This window comes from Saimiri boliviensis, chromosome 3 (assembly GCF_048565385.1).
Source record: "Saimiri boliviensis isolate mSaiBol1 chromosome 3, mSaiBol1.pri, whole genome shotgun sequence".
In the NCBI taxonomy this organism is placed as follows: domain Eukaryota; kingdom Metazoa; phylum Chordata; class Mammalia; order Primates; family Cebidae; genus Saimiri; species Saimiri boliviensis.
In genome coordinates, this window is record NC_133451.1 from 38,629,606 (window position 1) to 38,654,104 (window position 24,499).

General features: G+C 45.8%; 1 protein-coding gene across 3 annotated transcripts in view; it reads right to left on the minus strand.

Annotated features, from left to right (window-relative positions):
* Positions 1–23,623, minus strand: part of PDS5A (PDS5 cohesin associated factor A) — a 159,849-nt gene extending 136,226 nt beyond the window's left edge. Inside the window, exons 1-2 of one of the 3 annotated variants that reach the window (XM_039468201.2) lie at positions 23,163–23,623; positions 22,144–22,321 (exon numbers count right to left, since the gene is read on the minus strand). In XM_039468201.2, the coding sequence (XP_039324135.1) occupies positions 22,144–22,281 (138 nt within the window). In that variant the 5' untranslated portion in view covers positions 22,282–22,321; positions 23,163–23,623. Of the gene's footprint in view, positions 1–22,143; positions 22,322–22,952; positions 23,051–23,162 lie in introns of those variants that run through there. The other 2 variants (XM_074396027.1, XM_039468202.2) reach the window with 2 other exon arrangements.
* Between the last annotated feature and the right edge of the window lie 876 nt (positions 23,624–24,499).

A 24,499-nucleotide genomic window follows, 5' to 3' on the forward strand; every position in this document is an offset into this window, starting at 1 on the left:
TAGATGAAGACTACAGTAGAAAATTTCGAGCCGGGCGCGGTGGCTCAAGCCTGTAATCCCAGCACTTTGGGAGGCCGAGGCGGGTGGATCACGAGGTCAAGAGATCGAGACCATCCTGGTCAACATGGTGAAACCCCGTCTCTACTAAAAATACAAAAAATTAGCTGGGCATGGTGGCACGTGCCTGTAATCCCAGCTACTCAGGAGGCTGAAGCAGGAGAATTGCCTGAACCCAGGAGGCAGAGGTTGCGGTGAGCCGAGATGGTGCCATTGCACTCCAGCCTGGGTAACAAGAGCGAAAACTCCGTCTCAAAAAAAAAAAAAAAAAGAAAGAAAATTTCGAGCCGGGCGCGGTGGCTCAAGCCTGTAATCCCAGCACTTTGGGAGGCTGAGGTGGGTGGATCACGAGGTCAAGAGATCGAGACCATCCTGGTCAACAAGGTGAAACCCTGTCTCTACTAAAAATACAAAAATTAGCTGGGCATGGTGGTGCGTGCCTGTAATCCCAGCTACTCAGGAGGCTGAGGCAGGAGAATTGCCTGAACCCAGGAGGCAGAGTTTGCGGTGAGCCGAGATCGCACCATTGCACTCCAGCCTGGGTAACAAGAGCGAAACTCCATCTCAAAAAAAAAAAAAAAAAGAAAAAAGAAAATTTCGATGGGAGCATCTAGCAACTTAATAGATCTCTTAATCCATTAAACTTCAAGTACTCTAGCTTTCCTTTTCCTTAATAAAGATACATAATTTGCCTTAAGCTTAAAATTATCAAACTTTAAGGTCTTTTTGCTCAAAAATAAAATAAAACACAGTTTTTCTAAGGCTAAATGAATTAAGAGTTGAAAGAAAAATAGGAGGCCGAGCGCAGTGGCTCACGCCTGTAATCCCAGCACTTCAGGAGGCCGTGGAGAGTGGATCACCTGAGGTCAGAAGTTTGAGACCAGACTGGCTAACAAGGCAAAACACCATCTCCACTCAAAATACAAAAATTAGCCAGGCGTGGTGGCAGGCGCCTATAATCCCATATATTCAGGAGGTTGAGGCAGAATTGCTTGAACCCTGGAGGCAGAGGTTACAGTGAGCCGAGATTGCATCACTGCACTGCAGCCTGAGGGACAGAGCAAGACTCCCTCACGTAAGAAAGAAACAAAAAAAAGAAAAGGAAAAGTGAGATTCAAGCTGACAAGTGTACATATGTGGGAAAAAGACAGATGGAATTAATTATGGCAGGAGCTGTGAGAGTTAGAGGAAAATCAACAGTAAGTATAGGAAAATTCCCCTAAAGGCACGATGAAAAGGGGGTGGTGGGAAAAAGTAGACAGTGGCAGAGAAGGAGAAGTGGGCAGCGTCTTCCTATATCAGTTGCTAAAAATACTACCACCCAGAAGAACTTGATGGGAGCTAGAGAAAGGGAAACAAAAAGCTGGTTCTTTGAAAACATCAACAAAACTGACCAAGAAAAAAAAGACTAAATTACTAGATTCAGAATGAAAATAGACATGTTACTAATTACCTTACAGAAATAAAACCGATTAGCTGGGCACAGAGGCTTATGCTGTAATCCCAGCACTTTGGTAGGCCAAGACAAGCAGATTACTTGAGGTCAGGAGTTCGAGACCAGCCTAGCCAATATGGTGAAAACCCATCTCTACAAAAAATACAAAAATTAGCCAGGTGTGGCGGCAAGCACCTGTAATCCCAGCTATTTGGGAGGCTGAGGCAGGAAAATCACTTCAACCCAGGAGGTGGAGGTTGTCATGTGCTAAGATCACACCACTACACTCCAACCTGGACATCGTAGCAAGACTGCGTCTTGAAAAAAATAAATAAATAAATAAATAAATAAAACCAATCATAAAGGACTACTATAGGCTGGATATGGTGGCTCACATCTGTAATGCCACCACTGTGAAAGGATAAGGCGAGGGAAATTACTTAAAGCCCAGGAGTTCGAGACCATCCTGGGAAACATAGAAAGACCCTGTACCTATTGTTTTATTTTAAAAAAGCCAGACATGGTAGCTCATGCCTGTAATCTCAATACTTTGGGAGGCCGAGACAGGTGGATCACAAAGTTCAAGATCAGCCTGGCCAAGGTGGTGAAACCCCATCTCTACTAAAAATAGAAAAATTAACCGGGCACGGTGGCAAGTGCCTGTAATCCCAGCTACTCGGGAAGCTGAGGCAGAAGAATTGCTTGAACCTGGGCAGCAGAGGTTGCAAGTGAGCCGAGATCATGCCAGTGCACTCCAGCCTGGGCAACAGACCTAGATTCCCTCTCAAAAAAAAAAAAAACCACTGATTTTTAAAAAATTCATAATTAAGTCATTTAAGTACATAAAATGTTGCTAGCCACTCTTTAAATTTTACTCTTCCACAGCTTTCACACTTACTGTCAGATGACTATAATCTCAGCAACTAACAGATTTACTCAGACAGCATCAATTAGAAATGGACTCCTGTTCAAACAAAGATGCTATTTGCTGGCCTGATTGAGTGGCACCAAAAAAGAAAAGAAAAAAAAAAGATGCTATCAGATCTGGACATGAGATTAAAAAATGACTGGCCACAAAGCAAGGGTGCTATTTATGCACTTAAGAAACTGTTTGGGGCCAGGCCTAGTGGCTCACACTTATAATCCAAGCACTTTGGAGGTCAAGGCGGGCGGATCACCTGAGGTCGGGAGTTCAAGACCAGCCTGACCAACATGGTGAAACCCCATCCTTATTTAAAAAAAAAAAAAGAAAGAAAAACTGTTTAGCCACTTAGCTTTGTTAATCATGCAACACTATGACCTAGCATATACCATTTTTCAGCTCACATGCCTAAGATTTCTTTTTAATTTAAATTCCTTTCTTTGTCATTCAAGACTTCAACAATTTCATAGCTACCATCTTTTTTTTTTCCTCCCAACTGTTCTTTAAGAAGTAGGATTTGGCCCAGCAGGGTTGCACATGCCTGTAATCCCAGCACTTTGGAAGGCTGATGCAGGTGGACCACAAGGTCAGGAGTTCGAGACCAGCCTGGCCAACATGTTAAAACCCCATCTCTACTACAAATACAGAAATTAGCTGGGTGTGATGGCGGGTGCCTGTAATCCTAGCTACTTGGGAGGCTGAGGCAGGAGAATTGCTTGAAATCAGAAGATGGAGGCTGCAGTGAGCCAAGATCATGCCACTGCACTTCAGCCTGGGCAAAAGAGTGAGACTTCGTCTAAAAAAAAGAAGTAGGATTAGGGAATTATCTAAGCCTTACTTAACCTTAAGTTGCCTCCGCATTAGCAAAATTGTAGTACTCATTACTTTTTTTTTTTTTGAGACCGAGAGTCTCACTCTATTGCCGAGGCTGGAGTGCGGTGGCGCAATCTCTGGTCACTTCAACCTACGCCTTGAGAGTTCAAGCTATTCTTTTGCCTCTTGAGTAGCTGGGATTACAGGCACATATCACCGCACCGGACTAATTTTTGTATTTTTGGTAGAAAGGGCAATTTCACCATGTTGGCCAGGTTGGTCTCAAGCTCCTGGCCTCAAGTAATCCGCCCTTCTCAGTCTCCCAAAGTGCCAAGATTATAGGGGTGAGCCACCACACTGACTGTACGTATAGGTATTGATCGACTTATGACCCATGCAACTACGACCATTCGACTTTACGACCACAATCGCTAGCCACGACTGCTCTGCGTCTGGCAGCGCAAACATTGCCCAGCTGGGCATACAACAGTGCGGACCAGCTTCCAGCAGCACTACCATCTCCGTGTGCACCATTTCAACTGTTATCCCAGACTGGGTACAGCAATTTGTGTTTTGTACATGTTTATATATTTTGATATGTTTTGCAATTGGGAAAATGTTTCCTATGGTATTTTTTACACCTGTATTTTGTATGCACCTGTATTTTGAAATTTTATGTTTTGCAAATATTAAACCAGTTGTACTGGTAATGCAGTGTTTTACTTAAACCTGACGAATGTAAAAAATAAGAAACAAAATGGTGTAGAGATGATACGAACGGCATAAAATGAACAAAGAAAATTATGATATATAACAATGAAAGAAAATTATGATAAAATATGACTTAAAAGATTTTTATAACATCATTTCACAGTACCGTACATACAGCCTACTCAACTTACAACCAAATCGTGTTACGACGGGTCTGTCGGAACCAATCGTGGTCGTAAGTTGAGCACTAGCTCAAGTACTTGTTTTCCTTAAACACACCAAACATGCTTCTGCCTTTCTGCCATTCATCTGCCTGAAATGTTTTACCACTCATTTGCTCACCCAAGTCTGAGCCTTCGAATCCCAGCCCAACCGTCACCTTCTCTACGAAACCTTTCTTTTTTTTTTTTCAACGAAACGTTTCTTGACAATCAAAATTCTTAGTGATCTTTTTATCTAAAGAAACAGATGCGGAAAGAGACTCAAGATGGCTGATAACTAGGAGCTTGGGATTGTAGCTCCCAGTGAAAGTGCAGAGAACGAGAGGGCGTCACACTTTCAGACGAATTTTTGTTGCTCACGCACCAGGAGATTCCCAGCAGAGGAGCCCCACGGGTCCCCAGCGCGACTCTTGTGGCCGGTGAGGCAGTTTCGCTGCCGCCTTGGTGCGGCGGTTCTTGGTGCAGAGTCAGAAAAGCACCATCAATCTTAACGCCGCTGTTTTGGCCGCCGCAGTGGGTTGCTCAGATTTTAGCGCTGGGAATCAACAAGTTGGACGTCCACTCGGAAACCCAATTATAAAGACTATAATAATAAAGACCACAGATGTACAAATCTATAACGAAGGGAAGAAACCAGCCTAAAAAGGCTGAGAATACCCAAAATCAGAACGCCTCTCCCTCTACAGGGGATCACAGTTCCTCTTCAGCAATGGAAAAAGGCCTGATGGAGAACGAGTGTGTTCCATTAACAGAAGCAGGCTTCAAAAGGTGGATGATAAGAAACTTCTGTAAGTTAAAAGAACTTGTTCTAACCCAATGCAAAGAAACTAAAAGAACTTCGAAAAAAGGTTTGACAAAATGTTAACAAGAATACACAATTTAGAGAGAAATATAAGTGAATTAATGGAGCTGAAAAACACAACACGAGAACTTCGTGACGTATGCACAAGTTTTAACAGCCGAATTGATCAAGCAGAAGAAAAGATATCAGAGGTCGAAGACCAACTTGATGAAATAAAACGAGAAGGTAAGATTAGAGAAAAAAGGATAAAAAGGAACGAGTCTCCAAGAAATGTGAGACTATGTGAAAAGACCTAATCTGCGTTTGATAGGTGTACCTGAATGTGACGAACAGAATCAATCCAAGCTGGAAAATACGCTTCAGGATATTATTCAGGAAAACTTTCCCAACCTAGCAAGGCAGGACAATATTCAACTCCAGGTAATACAGAGAACACGACAAAGATATTCCTCAAGAAGACCAACCTCAAGGCACATAATCGCCAGATTCACCAGGGTTGAAATGAAGGAGAAAATACTGAGGGCAGCCAGAGAGAAAGGTCAGGTTACCCATAAAGCGAAGCCTATCAGACTTACAGCAGATCTCTCAGCAGAAACCCTACAAGTCAGAAGAGAGTGGGGACCAATATTCAACATCCTTAAAGAAAAGAACTTTCTTTTTTCTTTTTTTTTTTTTTTTGAGATGGAGTTTCACTCTTGTTACCCAGGCTGGAGTGCAATGGCGCGATCTCGGCTCACCGCAACCTCCGCCTCCTGGGTTCAGGCAATTCTCCTGCCTCAGCCTCCTAAGTAACTGGGATTACAGGCACGCGCCACCACGCCCAGCTAGTTTTTTGTATTTTTAGTAGAGACGAGGTTTCACCATGTTGACCAGGATGGTCTCGATCTCTCGACCTCGTGATCCACCTGCCTCCGCCTCCCAAAGTGCTGGGATTACAGGCTTGAGCCACCGCACCCGGCCCCAAAGAAAAGAACTTTCAACCCAGAATTTTACATCCAGCCAAACTAAGCTTCATAAGGGAAGGAAAAATAAAATCTTTTGCGAACAAGCAAGCACTCAGGGATTTCATCACCACCGGGCCTGCTTTACAAGAGCTTCTGAAAGAACCACTACACATAAAAAGGAACAACCAGTATCAGCCCTTCTAAAAAACACCAAAAAAGTAAAGAGCATCTACATAATCAAGAATTTACATCAACTAATGGGCAAAACAGCCAGCTAACATTAAATGGCAGTACTAAATTCACATATATTATTATTAATTCTAAATTTAAATCGACTAAATCCCCCAATCCAAAGACATAGACAGGCAAATTGGATAAAAAGCCAAAACCCGTCAGTATGCTGCATCCAGACCCATCTCACATGCAAGGATACGAAGACTCAAAAGAAAGGGATGAAGAAAGATTTACCAACCAAATGGAGAGCAAAAATAAATAAATAAATAAATAAAAAGCAGGAGTTGAAATTTTTGCCTCTGATAAAATAGTCTTTAAAGCAACAAAGATCAAAAGAAGCAAAGAAGGATATTACATAATGATAAAAGGATCAATGCAACGAGAAGAGCTAAAGATCCTAAATAAATACGCACCCAATACAGGAATACCCAGATATATAAGACTTACAAAGAGACTTAGACTCCCACACAGTAATAGTGGGAGACTTCAACATCAATATTAGACAGATCAATCAGACAGAAAATTAACAACAATATCCAGGATTTGAACTCAGATCCGGAACAAATAAACTCAATTAACATTTATAGAACTCTCCACTTTAAATACACAAAATATACACTCTTATCAGTACCACATCATACCTACTTACAGGTTTAAATGAAATATTGGTTGGCTGCTTGTTTTTTTCTTCCCTCATTTTTTTTTATGTCTCTATTATTATTATTATTATTATTTTTTTTTTTTTTTGAGACGGAGTTTCGCCCTTGTTATCCAGGCTGGAGTGCAATGGCACGATCTCGGCTCACCGCAACCTCCGCCTCCTGGGTTCAAGCAATTCTCCTACCTCAGCCTCCTGAGTAGCTGGGATTACAGGCACGTGCCACCATGCCCAGCTAATTTTTTGTATCTTTAGTAGAGACGGGGTTTCACCATGTTGACCAGGATGGTCTCGATCTCTCAACCTTGTGATCCACCCGCCTCGGCCTCCCAAAGTGCTGGGATTACAGGCTTGAGCCACCGTGCCCGGCCCTATGTCTCTATTATTAAGCACAATTACAGGCATACCCATTTTTAGACTGCATTCTAGCCCGGGCAATAAAGCAACACCCTCATTCTCTCTCCCTCTTCCTCTTCCTCTTTCGTCCTCTCCTTCATTCTTTTTTATTTTATTTTATTTTTTTTTTTTTTTTTTTTTTTTAGTTTTGAGACGGAGTTTCGCTCTTGTTACCCAGGCTGGAGTGCAATGGCGCGATCTCGGCTCACCGCAACCTCCGCCTCCTGGGTTCAGGCAATTCTTCTGCCTCAGCCTCCTGAGTAGCTGGGATTACAGGCACACGCCACCATGCCCAGCTAATTTTTAGTATTTTTAGTAGAGACGGGGTTTCACCATGTTGACCAGGATGGTCTCGATCTCTTGACCTCGTGATCCACCCGCCTCGGCCTCCCAAAGTGCTGGGATTACAGGCTTGAGCCACCGCGCCCGGCCTTTTTTATTTTATTTTATTATTCTTTCTTTTTTCCTTTAAAAAAAAAAAAACAGATGCAATCAGACAACATAATTGACACTTATACTGTAAATTACAATCATCTCAACATATAATAATCTCACATGGAAATCCATTCTAGTGCTATTCCCAGTATAAATCCACTTTCCCTTACTGAATTAATGCTGTTATTTAAGAGTTGGCTTTCAGTTAGAATGGCGATCATTAAAAAATCTGGAGACAACAGATGCTGGAGAGGATGTAGAGAAACAGGAACACTGTTACACTGTTGGTGGGAGTGTAAATGGAAGACAGTGTGGCAATTCCTCAAGGACCGAGAAATAGAAATTCCATTTGAGGCTGGGCGCGGTGGCTCAAGCCTGTAATCCCAGCACTTTGGGAGGCCGAGGCGGGTGGATCACGAGGTCGAGAGATCGAGACCATCCTGGTCAACAAGGTGAAACCCCGTCTCTACTAAAAATACAAAAAGTTAGCTGGGCATGGTGGTGCGTGCCTGTAATCCCAGCTACTTAGGAGGCTGAGGCAGGAGAATTGCCTGAACCCAGGAGGCGGAGGTTGCGGTGAGCCGAGGTCGCGCCATTGCACTCCAGCCTGGGTAACAAGATCGAAACTCCGTCTCAAAAAAAAAAAAAAGAAATTCCATTTGACCCAGCAATCCCATTACTAGGTATATATCCAAAGGATTATAAATCGTTCTACTATAAGGACACATGCATAAGAATGTTCACTGCAGCACAGTTTTCAATAGCAAAGACCTGGAACCAACCCAAATGCCCAACGATGATAGACTGGACAGGGAACATGTGGCACACATACAACATGGAATATTACGCAGTCATTAAAAACGATGAGTTCAGGCCGGGCACGGTGGCTCAAGCCTGTAATCCCAGCACTTTGGGAGGCCGAGGCGGGTGGATCACGAGGTTGAGAGATCGAGACCATCCTGGTCAACATGGTGAAACCCCGTCTCTACTAAAGGTGCAAAAAATTAGCTGGGCATGGTGGCGTGTGCCTGTAATCCCAGCTACTTAGGAGGCTGAGGCAGGAGAATTGCCTGAGCCCAGGAGGCGGAGGTTGCGGTGAGCCGAGATCGCGCCATTGCACTCCAGCCTGGGTAACAAGAGCGAAACTCCGTCTCAAAAAAAAAAAAAAAAAACAACAAAAAACGATGAGTTCATGTCCTTTGTAGGGACATGGATGAACCTGGAAACCATCATTCTCAGCAAACTGACACAAGAACAGAAAATCAAACACCACATGTTCCCACTCATAGGTGGGTGCTGAACAATGAGAACACATGGACACAGGGAGGAGAGCATCACACAATGGGGTCTGTCGGCCAGGGGAAATAGGGGAAGCACAGCGGTGGGGAGAGAGCATGGGGAGAAATGCCAGATATAGGTGATGGGGAGGAAGGGAGCAAATCACACTGCCATGGGTGTACCTATGCAACAATCTTGCATGTTCTTCACATGTACCCTAAAACCTAAAATGCAATAAAAAAATAAAAAGTGGACATAAAAAAAAAAAAGAGCTGGCTTTACCAAAATGAATCACAATGCCCCTACTTTAAGTAGGAAGTGTTAAATGTTTTTTTTTTTTTTCCATTTTATTCGCCACTCGTAAATTAAAAAAAAATTTTTTTTTTTGAGACAGAGTTTCATCCTTGTTACCCAGGCTCCAGTGCAATGGCGCGATCTCTTCAGCTCACCGCAACCTCTGCCACCTGGGTTCAAGCAATTCTCCTGTCTCAGCCTCCCGAGTAGCTGGGACTACAGGCACGTGCCACCACACCCAGCTAATTTTTCGTATTTTTAGTAGAGATGGGGTTTCACCATGTTGACCAGGATGGTCTCTATCTCTTGACCTCGTGATCCACCCACCTCAGCCTCCCAAAGTGCTGGGATTATAGGCATGAGCCACCACGCCCGGCCCAAATTAAAATTTTTTTTTTTTTTTTGAGACAGAGTTTCATTCTTGTTACCCAGGCTGGAGTGCAATGGCGCGATCTCGGCTCACCACAACCTCCGCCTCCTGGGTTCAGGCAATTCTCCTGCCTCAGCCTCCTGAGTAGCTGGGATTACAGGCCCACGCCACCATGCCCAGCTAATTTTTTTGTATTTTTAGTAGAGACGGGATTTCACCATGTTGACCAGGATGGTCTTGATCTCTTGACCTCGTGATCCACCCGCCTCAGCCTCCCAAAGTGCTGGGATTACAGGCTTGAGATTACACCACGTGGGATTACACCACGCCCGGCCCAAATTAAAAATTTTTAATTTTTTTTTTTTTTTTTTTTTTTTGAGATAGTGTCTCACTGTCATCTAGGCTGGAGCCCAGTGGCACGATCACAACCTCTGCAGCCTCAACCTCCCCAGGCTCAGATGATCCTCCTAACTCGGCTTCCTGAGTAGCTGAAACTACAGGTGCACACCACCACACCCAGCTAATATTTTGTATTTTTAGTAGAGATAGGGTTTCGCTACGCTGCCGAAGCTGGTCTCAAACTCCTGAGCTCAAGTGATCTGTCTGCCTTGGCCTCCCACAGTGCTGGGATCATAGGCATGCGCCACTGAGCTCAGCTACCACTTTTTTTTTTGAGATGGAGTTTCACTCTTGTTGCCCAGGCTGGAGTGCAATGGCATGATCTCAGCTCACCACAACTTCCGCCTCCCAGGTTAAAGTGATTCTCCTACCTCAGCCTCCGGAGTAGCTGGAATTACAGGCATACACCACCACACCCAGCTAATTTTTTTTGTATTTTTAGAAGAGACGGGGTTTCTCCATGTTGGTCAGGTTGGTCTCAAACTTCCAACCTCAGGTGATCCACCCATCTCGGCCTCCAAAAATACTAGGATTACAGGTGTGAGCCACCACACCTGGCTAGAACTTTCTTTTGTGTGTGTGTGTGTGTGTGTTTTTTTTTTTTTTTTTTGAGACGGAGTTTCACTCTTGTTACCCAGGCTGGAGTGCAATGGCACGATCTCGGCTCACCACAACCTCCGCCTCCTGGGTTCAGGCAATTCTCTTATCTCAGCCTCCTGAGTAGCTGGGATTACAGGCATGCGCCGCCATGTCCAGCTAATTTTTTTGTATTTTTAGTAGAGACGGGGTTTCACCATGTTGACCAGGATGGTCTTGATCTCTTGACCTCGTGATCCACCCGCCTCGACCTCCCAAAGTGCTGGGTTTATAGGCTTGAGCCACCGCGGCCGGCACAGCTAGAACTTTCTTGATCTGTTGTCTTCAGTAAATAAAAGCTATTAGGATTTCATATATTACAATGAACTACAGAACTTGGATTTTATATATCATAAAAACCCCACTGACTCCATCAATTTTATCTCTCTGCAAAAGGAAATTCAAGAAGAAGCCTTTTCTTTCCTTTTATATTTTATTTATTTATTTATTTTGAGATGGAGTCTTGCTCTGTTGCCCAGGCTGGAGTGCAATGGAGCCATCTCAGCTCACTGCAAACTCCACCTCTTGGGTTCAAGTGATTCTCCTGTCTCAGCCTCTCCAGTAGCTGGGAGGTACCCACCACCACGCCTAGCTAATTTTTTTGTATTTTTGGATGGTCTCTGATCTCCTGACTTTTGTGATCCAACTGCCTCGGTCTCTCAAAGTACTAGGTAAAAGTACAAAAATTATGCCTGTAATAATTTTTGTATGTTTACCAGAGACGTGGTTTCACCATGTTTGTCTAGGCTGGTGAGCCACCGCACCTGGTCATTTTGTATTTTTAGTAGAGATGAGATTTCACCATATAGGCCAGCCTGGTCTCAAGCTCCTGAGCTCACGTAATCCACCTGCTTCGGCCTCACAAATTGCTGGGTTTACAGGTGTGAACCACTACACCCAACCTGCCTACGTTTAAATTTAGTTTGCTGTCAGATAAGCAAATTAATATTTTGCAGTGAAGCTAATTTATTGCTTCCTGGCAACAAGAAGTTCTATGTAAGAATATTTAAACATAAGTGTTACACGGAGGTTCAGAGGGGTTAAGAACTCTATTTAGGCAGGGTACGGTGGCTCACGTCTGTAATCCCAGAACTTTGGGAGGCCAAGGCAGGCAGATCACGAGGTCAAGAGATCGAGACCATCCTGGCCAACATGGTGAAACCCCGTCTCTACTAAAAATATAAAAAATAGCCAGGCACGGTGGCATGTCCCTGTGGTCCCAGCTACTCAGGAGGCTGAGGCAGAAGAATTGCTTGAACCCAGGAGGCGGAGGTTGCAGTGAGCTGTGATCGCGCCACTGCACTCCAGCCTGGCACCAGGCAAGAGCGAGACTCTGTCTCAAAAGTGGGGAGGGGAGGGGAGAGGAGAGGGGAGGAGAGGAGAGGGGAGGGGAGGGGAGGGGAGGGGAGGGGAGGGGAGGGGAGGGGAGGGGAGGGGAGAGGGAAGGGGAGGGGAGGGGAGGGGAGGGGAGAGGGAAAGGGAGGGGAGACGGGAGGGGAGAGGGGAGGGAGAGGAGAGAGGGTAGAAAGGGAGGGGGAGGGGAGAGGAGGGAAGGGGAGAGGAGAGGAGGGGATGGGGGATGGGTGAAAGGGGGATGGGGGAGGGGAGGGGATGGGGTGGGGGAGGGGTGGGGAGAGAAGAGAGAAGAGGAGAAGAGAGAAGAGAGAAAGAAGAGAAAAGAGAAGAGAAGAGAAGAGAAGAGTAAATTTTATGTTATGTTTTCACCGCAATTTAAAAAAAAAAAAAAATCAGGCCGGAGTGGTGGCTCACCTTTGTAATCCCAGCACTCTAGTAGTCCAAGGCAGATAGATCACTTGAAGTCAGGAGTTCAAAACAAGCCTGGACAAACATGGTGAAACCCTATCTCTACTAAAAATACAAAATTTAGGCCAGGCACAGTGGCTTACACCTGTAATCCCAACACTTTGGGAGGCCAAGGAGGGCGGATCACCTGAGATCAGGAGTTCAAGACCAGCCTGGCTAACATGGTAAAACTCCATCTGTATTAAACTTACAAAATATTAGCCGGGCATGGTGGTGGGTGCCTGTAATCCCAGCTACTTGGGAGGCTGAGGCAGGAAAATCACTTGAACCCAGGAGGTGGAGGTTACAGTGAGCCAAGGTCACATTACTGCACTTATGCCTGGGTGACAAGAGTGAGACACAATCTCAAAAAATAAAATAAAATAATAAGCTGTGCATGGGCATTGTGTCGGGTCCTGTAATCCCAGCCACTCAGGAGGCTGAGACAAGAATCACCTGAGCCCAGGAGACAGCGCTTGTAGTGAGCCAATATCATGCCTCTGCACTCCAGTCTGGGTGACAAAATATATTATTAAAATAATAAAGCAAAGATCACATCTGTCAGTAGAAATAAAAGATTGGCCAGGCACAGTGGCTCATGCCTGTAATCCCAACACTTTGGGAGGCTGAGGTAGGTAGAATGCTTAAGCCCAGGAGTTCAAGACCAGACTGGGCAGCATGGCAAAATCCTGTCTCTACAAAAAATACAAAAATTAGCCCAGCATGGTAGTGTGTACTTATAGTCCCAGCTACTGGGGAGGCTGAGGTAGGAGGAACACCTGAGCACACGGATATCGAGGCTGCAGTGAGCTATGATCACACCACTGCACTAGGCATCTGAATGAGACTGTCTCAAAAATTGATAAATGGAACACAAATTAGCTGTTTATAAAAACTGATTAACAAAGAATCCAGGCTGGGCGCGGTGGTTCAAGCCTGTAATCTCAGCACTTTGGGAGGCCGAGGCGGGTGGATCACGAGGTTGAGAGATCGAGACCATCCTGGTCAACATGGTGAAACCCCGTCTCTACTAAAAATACAAAAAATTAGCTGGGCATGGTGGCGCGTGCCTGTAATCCCAGCTACTCAGGAGGCTGAGGCAGGAGAATTGCCTGAACCCAGGAGGCGGAGGTTGCGGTGAGCCGAGATCGCGCCATTGCACTCCAGCCTGGGTAACAAGAGCAAAACTCCGTCTCAAAAAAAAAAAAAAACAAAGAATTCAAATTTAAGTAACTGACATAGTACTTCATATACTTTTCATGGGACAAAAAGAACTTCAAAGAAATCCTGTAAAGGATACTGGTAAAGTAGATCTCAATTTAATTTCTACTTACAGTAGAGTAGTACAAATAATCTTAGGGATGTCAGAGGAAATCCAGGTTTTGATTCTACAAGAAGACGGAAATATAGAATGGAAAAAGCTTATAAAGTACTCTGTGCTGGAGTTCAACCGGAGGTAACAGAATGAACTCATGATTGACTGACTGATTAAATTAAGTTATATAAATAAGGGGGCCCTATATACTGAAACGGCCTGAAGAAATTGTATCCTAATAGCAATTCAAGCCAGACCCAGTGGCTCGTGCCTGTAATCCTAGCACTTTGGGAGGGTGAGGTAGGAGGATCGCTTGAGGCCAGGAGTTCCAGACCAGCCTTATTAACTTAGAGAGGCCCTCCCGAAACTACAAAAAATTTAAAAATTACATGGAAGGAGTTTACACCTGTAGTCCCATCTACTCCAGAGGCTGAGACGGGAGGATCACTTTAACCCCAGGGGTGGTGGTTGCAGTGAGCCAAGACTGAGACACTGTACTCCAGCCTGGGTGACAGAGCAAGACTACATCTCAAAAAATAGTAATAAAATATGGCCCACCACAGTGGCTCATGCCTATAATCCCAGCACTTTGAGAGGGCGAGGAGAGCACATGACCCAAGGTCAGGAGTTCAAGACCAGCCTGACCAACATGGTAAAACATACAAAAATTAACTGGGCATAGTGGTACACACCTGTAATCCCAGCTACTCTCAAGACTAAGGCAGGAGAATCGCTTGAACCTGGGAGACGGAGGTTACAGTGAGCAGAGACAGCACCACTGCACTCCAGCCTGAGCAAGACTCTGTCTTAAAAAAAAAATACTAACAATAATAAAATAAAAATAAGATAAAAATTTAAAAGTGTACACATGGTTAATATACTTTGACTTGTCACAAGAGCTACTGTGGCAGACTAATAATGGCTACAAATTCTTTCCTACTTCCACCGAGAGGTAAGGCCCATCTTTTTTCTCCCCTTGAATGTGGGCTGGCCTATGACAATGGTACTTTCTTTTAACCAAAAGAGTAAGGTAGAGGTGATAATGCTGTTTCTGGACCAAGTACTGGCAACCTCCTCCATGGTGTCTTGGAACCCAGAGCCCAACTAGTCTGCTAGAAAGACTATGTGGAAAACCGTAAAACTACATCTTAGAGAAAAGAGCCCAGCTGAGTCCAGCCTTTCAGCGGTTCCCCCTAAGGTATCAAGTGTTTAAGTAAAGCCACTGTAGATCCTCTAGACCAATCCAGTCACTAGCTGAATACCAATGAGTAAGCCAAACCGTGCCTGAATTCCTAATCCACAAAACTGAGATAATAAGAAAAGTTGCTCACAATAGCTAAAAGGTGGAAATAATTCAAGGGTTCATTGACAGAGAAACAAAATGTGGTACATACACACAATGGAATATTATTCAGCTTTAAAAGGGAAAGAAATTCTTACACATGCTATAATACAGATGAACCTTAAAGGTGTATGTTAACTAAAATAAGCCAATCACAAAAGGACAAATGTTGTGTGATTTCATTTATTTGAGAGTAAGGCAATCACTTCTGAGCCTTCTGGCTAAGATCAAGTGGACAGTCAAAATCATCTAGACAAAAAACAGAATGGCGGTTGCCAGGAGCTGGGGGAAGGGAAAAATGAGGAGTTAAGTGTTTAATGGGTAGAATTTCAGTTGGGGAAGATGAAAAATTCTGGAGATGAATGGTGGTGATGGTTGTACAACAATGTGAATGTATCTAATGCCAAAGAACTGTACACTTAAAAATGATTAAAATCATAAATTTTATGTTATATATATTTTACCATAATAAAAATTTTAAAATATCTTTTAAAAAGTTTGTTACACTAATTTTTTTTTTTTTTGGTTTTTTTTCTTTTTTGTGGAGAACAGGGTCTCGCTATATTGCCCATGCAGGTCTCGACCTCTTGGGCTCAAGCTATCCTCCCGCCTCTGCCTCTTTAAGAGCTGGAATTACAGGTGTGAGCCACGCGCATGGCCAAAAAGTTTGTTACAGAGCAACAGATAACCAGAACAATTCATCTAACAAACAGAAGTCTGAAATAAGAACTATACTGCACTAAGTCTCCCTTCACAAATGTATATTGGCTATTATTTTAGGACTTGATTTTAAGAGATCTTGCTTCTCCATTTAATTTTTAATGTTCTAAGCAGAATCTTCTATATTAATACAAATATTAAAATAAAAAATATAAAGATTTAAAGTTGAAATTATATAATTAATTATGCAAAATTTTCAGACTGTATGGCAATAAGGCGTAAATAAAAATCATTCATGGAAGTAAAAATAATTAGAACCAGGCCGGGCGTGGTGGCTCACGCCTGTAATCCAAGCACTTTGGAGGCCAAGGCAGGTGGATCACCTGAGGTCGGAATTCAAGACAAGCCTGACCAACATGGTGAAACCCCGTCTTTAAAAAAAAAAAAAAAAAATTAGGGGCCAGGCGCGGTGGCTCAAGCCTGTAATCCCAGCACTTTGGGAGGCCGAGGCGGGTGGATCACGAGGTCGAGAGATCGAGACCAGCCTGGTCAACATGGTGAAACCCCGTCTCTACTAAAAATAAAAAAAATTAGCCGGGCATGGTGGCACGTGCCTGTAATCCCAGCCACTCAGGAGGCTGAGGCAGGAGAATTGCCTGAACCCAGGAGGCAGAGGTTGCGGTGAGCCGAGATCGCGCCATTGCACTCCAGCCTGGGTAACAAGAGCGAAACTCCGTCTCAAAAAAAAAAAAAAAAAATTAGAACCAAACTAAGTATTTCTGGGGTCCCCCTGGAGGAAAGGAAAGGAAAATAATTATGGCCTTCCTGCCCTTAATCTATTCACCACTTCTAACAAGCTAGGTTTGTGAGGAAAAAGGATCCCTTACCTTAATCAAGCCCACTATATCCTAATTCCTACTAAATCATCAAATAGGCCAGATGAGAATGGTTGATACAGGAAAGATTACAGAAAATATAAGGAAAATATGCCTGGTGGGAGCCGGGCGTGGTGGCTCATGCTTGTAATCCTAGCACTTTGGGAGGCTGAGGTAGGTGGATCACCTGAGGTCAGGAGTTCAAGACCAGCCTGGCCATCATGGTGAAACCCCATCTTAAAAAAAAAAGAGAGAGAGCGATAAAGACCATCCTGGCCAACACGGTGAAACCCCATCTCTAATGAAAATGCAAAAATTAGCTGGGCATGGTGAGGCACACTTGCTGTCCCAGCTATTCAGGAGGCTGAGGCAGAAGAATCACTGAAACCCAGGAGGCAGAGGCTGCAGTGAGCCAAGATCGTGCCACTGCACTCCAGCCTGGCGACAGACTAAGACTCCATTCTTAAAAAAAAAAAAAAAAAAAAAAGGTTAACCGGGTACAGTGGCACACATCTGTAATCCCATCACTTTGGGAGGCCGAGGCTGGCAGATCGTGAGGTCAAGAGATAAAGACCATCCTGGCCAACGTGGAGAAACCCCATCTCTATTAAAAATACGAAAATTAGTTGAGTGTGGTGGCGTGCACCTGTAGTCCCAGCTGCTTGGGAGGTGGAGGTTGCAGTGAGCAAAGATCATGCCACTGCACTCCAGCCTGGGCAACAGAGCGAGACTCCTCAAAAAAAAAAAAAAAAAAAAAGTTTTACAGAGAAGTTGGAGAGACAAACCAAATAAATGTATGGATAAACGTAGTATTACAACTGTAATAGTGATATGAAGGACTTAAAGACTATGTAATGTAGAATCTTAAAGACTTCACTTAAGAAGTAATGAATGAGTGACAAATGAGCATATGGGCTACATAATGTGAGGAATCTGTCTAGTCCAAAATAAACATAGCATATTCATATTCAGGGAACTGACAGAAGACCAGTGTGGTGCCTGAGTTAACAAAAATAGGTAAGGTAGTGCCCTGGAAACAGAAATTAAAAGTTCTAGTATGCGAAAGCATATCTTAGCTCTTTCAAAGACATATTCTAAGAATTATTTTCAATGAAGCGTCAAAGCTTCACAATAGTTTTTCTCAAATGTTTAAAAAAATAAAAAATAAAAAATAAAGCCGGGCGCGGTGGCTCAAGCCTGTAATCCCAGCACTTTGGGAGGCCGAGGCGGGGGGATGACGAGGTCCAGAGATCGAGACCATCCTGGTCAACATGGTGAAACCCCGTCTCAACTAAAAATACAAAAAACTAGCTGGGCATGGTGGTGCATACCTGTAATCCCAGCTACTCAGGAGGCTGAGGCAGGAGAATTGCCTGAACCCAGGGGGCAGAGGTTGCGGTGAGCCGAGATCGCGCCATTGCACTCCAGCCTGGGTAACAAGAGCGAAACTCCGTCTCACAGAAAAAAAAATAAAAAAAAAAAAATCTACATTTCCAATAAGATGTAGTATGTTAAACAGGGATCCCTTGTCAACGCATTTGTAAGCCAGGGAGAGGGGGTTCCCTAGAAACTCCCCCAAAAAAAAAATTTTAAAAATTAAAAAAAAAAAAAAAAACAGGGACCCCTAATAAGCAGAAAGTCAAAAATAGAAAGGAAGGCAGAAGGAATACAAAATCAAAGGAATTTTTCAGAAAAAATTTTGGCAGTAGGACATTAAAGTTGGTTGATATGAACGTTAATTTTAACTTCCAAAAGGACTCATAACAAATGGATAATCTAACTCAATGCTCATTCTCAATTGGATTGTATGTCTATTTACAGTTAACAGTACTTCTGATAATGTTTTCAAACACAAAATATATATAAGTAGTCATAACTTCCCCACCACACCTTAAAAAAATAAAATTGAGGCCGGGCGCGGTGGCTCAAGCCTGTAATCCCAGCACTTTGGGAGGCCGAGGCGGGTGGATCACGAGGTCAAGAGATCGAGACCATCCTGGTCAACACGGTGAAACCCCGTCTCTACTAAAAATACTAAAAATTAGCTGGGCATGGTGGCGCGTGCCTGTAATCCCAGCCACTCAGGAGGCTGAGGCAGGAGAATTGCCTGAACCCAGGAGGCGGAGGTTGTGGTGAGCCGAGATCGCGCCATTGCACTCCAGCCTGGGTAACAAGAGCGAAACTCCGTCTCAAAAAAAAATAAAATAAATAAAAAAATAAAATAAAATAAAATTGAGACAGGGTCTCACTATGTTGCCCAGGTCTGAACCTCCTGGGCTCAAATGATCCTCCTGCCCCAGCCCTCAAAGTGCTGAAATTACTAATGTGAGCCACTGTACCCAGCCACAATTTCCACTTTTTAACCAAATTATCCACCACTAGAATTCAAGGTTTCAATATTCCTTTTTTTTAAAAAAAAAAAGACGGGGTTTCACCATGTTGGTCAGGCTGGTCTTGAACTCCCAACCTCAGGTGATCCGCCCGTCTTGGCCTCCAAAGTGCTTGGATTATAGGTGTGAGCCACCACGCCCGGCCGGTTTCAATATTCCTAATTTGAAAACTTGATAATAAAAACTAAAGATCTGTTTAAATTCTATATTTCATAACTTCTCACTCTCAAAACAGTATAACTTCTAGAAGCATCCATCAAGCACCCCAATTCATGTATAATCTTTAGTATCAAGATTTGTTTTGTGGTTTTTTCCTTTTTTTTTTTTTTTTTTTTTTTTTGAGACGGAGTTTCGCTCTTGTTGCCCAGGCTGGAGTGCAATGGCACGATCTCGGCTCACCGCAACCTCCGCCTCCTGGGTTCAGGCAATTCTCCTGCCTCAGCCTCCTGAGTAGCTGGGATTACAGGCACACGCCACCATGCCCAGCTAATTTTTAGTATTTTTAGTAGAGACGGGGTTTCACCATGTTGACCAGGATGGTCTCGATCTCTTGACCTCGTGATCCACCCGCCTCGGCCTCCCAAAGTGCTGTGATTACAGGCTTGAGCCACCGCGCCCGGCCTGTGGTTTTTTCCTTTTTTGAGACAGAGGTTTAATCTTGTTGCCCAGGCTAGAGTGTAATGGCACAATCTCGGCTGACCACAACCTCCGCCTCCCAGGTTCAAGCGATTCTCCTGTCTCAGCCTCCCAAGTAGCTGGGATTCATGTGCCACTATGCCCACCTCATTTTGTATTTTTGTTTCTCCATGTTAGACTGGTCTCAAACTCCCAACCTCAGGTTATCTGCCCACCTCAGCCTCCCAAAGTGCTGGGATTACATGCATGAGCCAAGGCACCTGGCACAGGATTTTTTTTTTTTTTTTTTTTTTTTTTTTTGAGACGGAGTCACCAGGCTGGAGTGCAGTGGCATGATCTCGGCTGACCACAACCTCCGCCTCCCAGCTTCAAGTGATTCTCCTGTCTCAGCCTCCTGAGTAGCTGGGATTACAGGCACGTGCCACCATGCCTGGCTAATTTTGCATTTTCAGTAGAGACGGGGTTTCTCCATGTTGGTCCGGCTGGTCTCGATCTCCTGATCCGCCCACCTTAGCCTCCCAAAGTGCTGGGATTATAGGCACGAGCCACCACACCAGGCCAAGACTTATTTTAATGAAAGGGGCCAGGCACAGTGGCTCACACCTGTAATCCCAGCACTTTGGAAGGTGAAGCAGGTGGCATTTCAGGTCAGGAGTTAGAAACAAAACGGACAGACATAGTGAAATTCCGCCTTATTAAAAAGAAAAAATACATGGCCGGGCACGATGGCTCACATCAGTAATCCCAGCACTTTGGGAAGCTGAGGCAGGCAGATCACCTGAGGTCAGGAGTTCGAGACCAAACTGACTAAACATGGAGAAATTAGCCAGGTGTGGTGGCACATGCCTGTAATCCCAGTTACTCAGGACACTGACGCAGGAGAATTGCTCGAACCTGGGAGGCAGAGGTTGCAATGAGCGGAGATTCTGCCATTGCACTCCAGCCTGGGCAACAAGAGCAAAAACTCCGTCTCAAAAAAAGAAAAACAAAAAATACAAAAAATATTAGCCAGGCATAGTGGCACACACCTGTAGTCCCAGCTACCTGGGAGGCTGAGGCAGGAGAACTGCTTGAATCCCGAGGCTGAGGTTGCAGCGAGTTGAAATCACACCATTGTACTCCAGCCTGAGTGACAGAGATCCATCCCTCCCCCCCAAAAAAAAAAAAAATTGGGCTGAGTGTGGTGGCTCACACCTATAATCCCAGCACTTTGGGAGGCCAAGGTGGGCAGATCACCTGAGGTCAGGAGTTTGAAACCAGCATGGCCAACATGGTGAAACCCTGTCTCAATTAAAAAAAAAAAAAAAAAAAAAAAGATTTGTTTTAATGAAAGGAACTGTTGTCTTATTCCTTCCAAAAGGCAACAAATTGTAGAAGCAACTTAGTTTTGAAAGTTAAACCACAGGAATATTTTAAACACTATACTCATTAAAATGCGACATTAGATGTATTTACTGGGCTCCAAGAGCAAGAGGGCAAAATCATTCCCTAAAATACATTTTGCCAAGTTGCCCAAGGTGGAAACACTGACGACAATATTGCTTCCCTTACCTCCCACCAATTCTGATTGATTCTAACTCTGAAGTCTGTTAAATCATTTCCTAGTCACTATTACCAATGCCAAAGCCCTGCCTAAAGATTTCAATGTCTTTCACCCAGACTAGTGTTTACAGTTTCCTAGCTGGACTCTCTGCCTCTGGTCTTTTCTTACTCAAATCATTCCCTACTCCAATCTAGCACCAATTACGACAACCAAAATGTCTCCACCAATGCCAAACATCTCCTGGAGGTCAAAGTTGTCCTGACTGAGAACCACTGCTTCAAGCTGATCCTACAAGAGTAACACTTATTTGGTAAGATTCCGGCCACAATCTATGTCAGTGACGCAGAAACCAAACAAACTAACCAACATAAGGTTGATATTTTAAACCTTAACCTTCGGACTGCCATGCTTAAATTAAATTAGCTGACACCTCATAAAAATAGCCGTAATACTCTTAAACTCCTTTGAACGTATAAATTTAAAACATCTTACTTTAAGTCTCAATTTTGAAAAGTCTGTACCTTCTGTCAAAGTTTAACCACGCTATATATATATTTAAGCTTCTGGATACTAGAAAATAGTGCCAATTTTTTCAAAAGGACTTTGCGCTTTAATCAATCCCCCTCACAGGCTGAAACTAAGAAACTTCTTAGGCAAATTCCTGCCTACATTTTGGTTTGCAAGCCACTTTGAACAGTATTCTCCAAAAAAAAAACTAAAAACACACAAATTCTTGTGCTTGAAAACCAGTATTTTTTCTTTTAAATCACACTTTTTAAATTTCTCACAATGGTTATGTCCCTAGAAAACTTACTCAAAGATGTAGTACAGATACAAAAATACCTTTCAGAGGGGATAAGATATCTAAAAACCTTGGAACTCTAAAGGCCAGACCGGGCAGAGTAACAGTATCACAGAAGAAAGCACCTGCTACCAAGACATCCAAAGAGCGAACAATCCGTCCAGACGCTTACCTTCAGGCGTTTGATCATCTCGTCGGTGGTGATCTTGTCGGTGATCTCTTTCACACCCGGAGGGTAAGCGATCTTCCCGTCGGCACTCACGACGCCACAGAGGGCAGTGGCAGGCTTGGGCTGCGCGGTGAAGTCCATCCTGGGGGACAACTTTTCGTTCACAGTCCTCTACCGGCCTCTATCGGTCAGAAAACCAAAGTTCAGCGGGAAAGGGGCGACTTTGTAACCTCTTTTTTCATTTCAAATCTCTCTAATCTGGAAAAGGCCCTTTCTCCTCGGAGGCCAGGGACCCGGCAACGGCCCCACCAGCCGCTCTTTTCCGGGGCTCGGACCCCGCCAGCGCCGGCCCAGCCAGCCCGGGGCTCACGGGGCTTCCCGGTAGCAGCCGCCGCGGCCGCGGGAGGCAACGAACAGCGCCAGGAGTTTACCATGCCCCCTTTCACAATGAAATCCACCCCCGAGCACCGAGGTCCGAAGTTTGGCGGCCTCGGGAGGCCGGCAAGGACCCCAAGGCCCCCGCTCGGCCGGAGGGAAGCGCCGAGTCCCGCCCGACGAGTCCTCCCCAGGAAAGCAGACGCGAGGCCTATAGGGCTCGGCTTAGGCCGCAAAACTAGGGACCGAGCGGACCCACGCGCAGCGGCGGCTCCCGGGAACAAAACGCCCTTGCCCGGCCGAGCCTCGGACCCGGGGCAGTCCCCGCCGCGCTGCCGCCCCTCCCCGGTTCCGCTCCCTCAGCCCCGCGGGAGGGGAAAACAAGCCGCCCTCCACCCCCAGCCCCACGCCAGGAAGCGGCTGACGCGGCTCCGCACTTCACATTTTGTTCCTTCAACTTCGGCTGAGGGACCCCCACGGCTTCTCTGGCTCCCTGCCGCTTGGCGCCGCCGGCACCGCCGAGGCCTTCCCGGCACCCCCGCGCGGCCCCACCGGGCCTCGGACCCGCGGCCCCCCCTCTGTCTCTCCTTCCGTCCCCTCCCTCCAGCAGCCGAGGGCGGGAGCCGAGCCGCCGCCGCCGCCTTTACCTCCTCCTCATGCGGGCGGAAGGTGCATCGAGCGCCCGGGCCTCTGTCAGGTGGTTGCGCCGCCGCCCCTCGTCGGGCTGCACACAAAGCGGCTCCGCGGGTCCCGCCGCCGCCGCCGCCGCCGCCGCCGCCGCCCGCCCGGGAGCGGCGCTGGGGCTGGCGGTGCCGAGGAGCAGCCGCCGCGGGGGGAGACGCGGGGCGAGTGAGCGCTGGGCGGGGAGACAGTGCCGCTCTCCGTCTGGCCGAGGAAGAGCAGCCTCCGAGAAGGCTCCTCCGGGAGCGTGTGTGCGTGCGGCCGCCCGGGACCCCCGGCGCCCGCCCGCCCGCACCTCGCGCCGGCCGGGGCAGCCGACTCGGACCCGGACGCCCCTCGCAGTGGCGCGCGCCCGGCCGTCCGTGCCCCGGGAGCTGGCGCCTCGCGCACACACCGGCCGGTCACGCGAGCGGCGCGAGAGCACGCGAGAGCAGCGCGCGCTCCTCGCTCCCTCCCCTTCCTCCGCCGACCGGGCATCCGCCTCCCTCGGGCCCGAAGCGGCCGCGCGCAGGGCGGACAGCGCCGCCACCCGGTTGGCGCCAAGACCTGCCGCTCTGGGCGCCTCAGGGAGGACCCGACCCGACAAGGCCTGGAGAGGAGGAGCCCGGGTGGCGGGAAGCGAGCCCAGTTTCCCGCGGCCCTGCGAGGGCACGCAGGGCAAACAGCGCTTTCTCTTCCGCCGCGGGGATGAGTTGGTGACTTTTGGGGGTCATCCTGAGGGACGTAGACGGAACTGGTTGCAAGATGGTTAATTGCTTGGTGAAAATGAAATGATTTCCGCCCCAGGGAGAGATCTGCAAAGTAAAGGAAAGTTGTGCAACCGGGCACTGCGTGAGCGGCTCACTCTCGGGTCTTCTGACAGCGTTTCGAGTTGCCCACCCTCCTTAGATTTCTGGAGTTAGTATTTTGAAAGCTGCAAAAAGTTAGTATTTTGAAAATAGCATTGGGTCGAGTCGTTCTCAAGGTATAGTCTTTGGGCCACCAGGCCTCGCAATCACTTTGGGTACTGGCTGAAAACGTACGTCTCCAACTTCAAACGTTAAAAAAATAAAGGGATCTCTGAGAGTGGAATGCAAAAATAATCATTTACTAATTAGGTGGGTGCTTCTTGTCAATAAGGAAGAACTCTTTTTACTGTTTTAATCTTCCCAAGCATTAATGTTTTCTGCCATCCAAAGGAACAACTGTCAGGTAAAAACAGTGCGCACAGCAGTGTTTGAGCAATTTAATGTATATAATTGAAACAAACGCAAGAACATACACTCAACTATTTAAAAAAAAATTAAAAGGATACACAAAATTT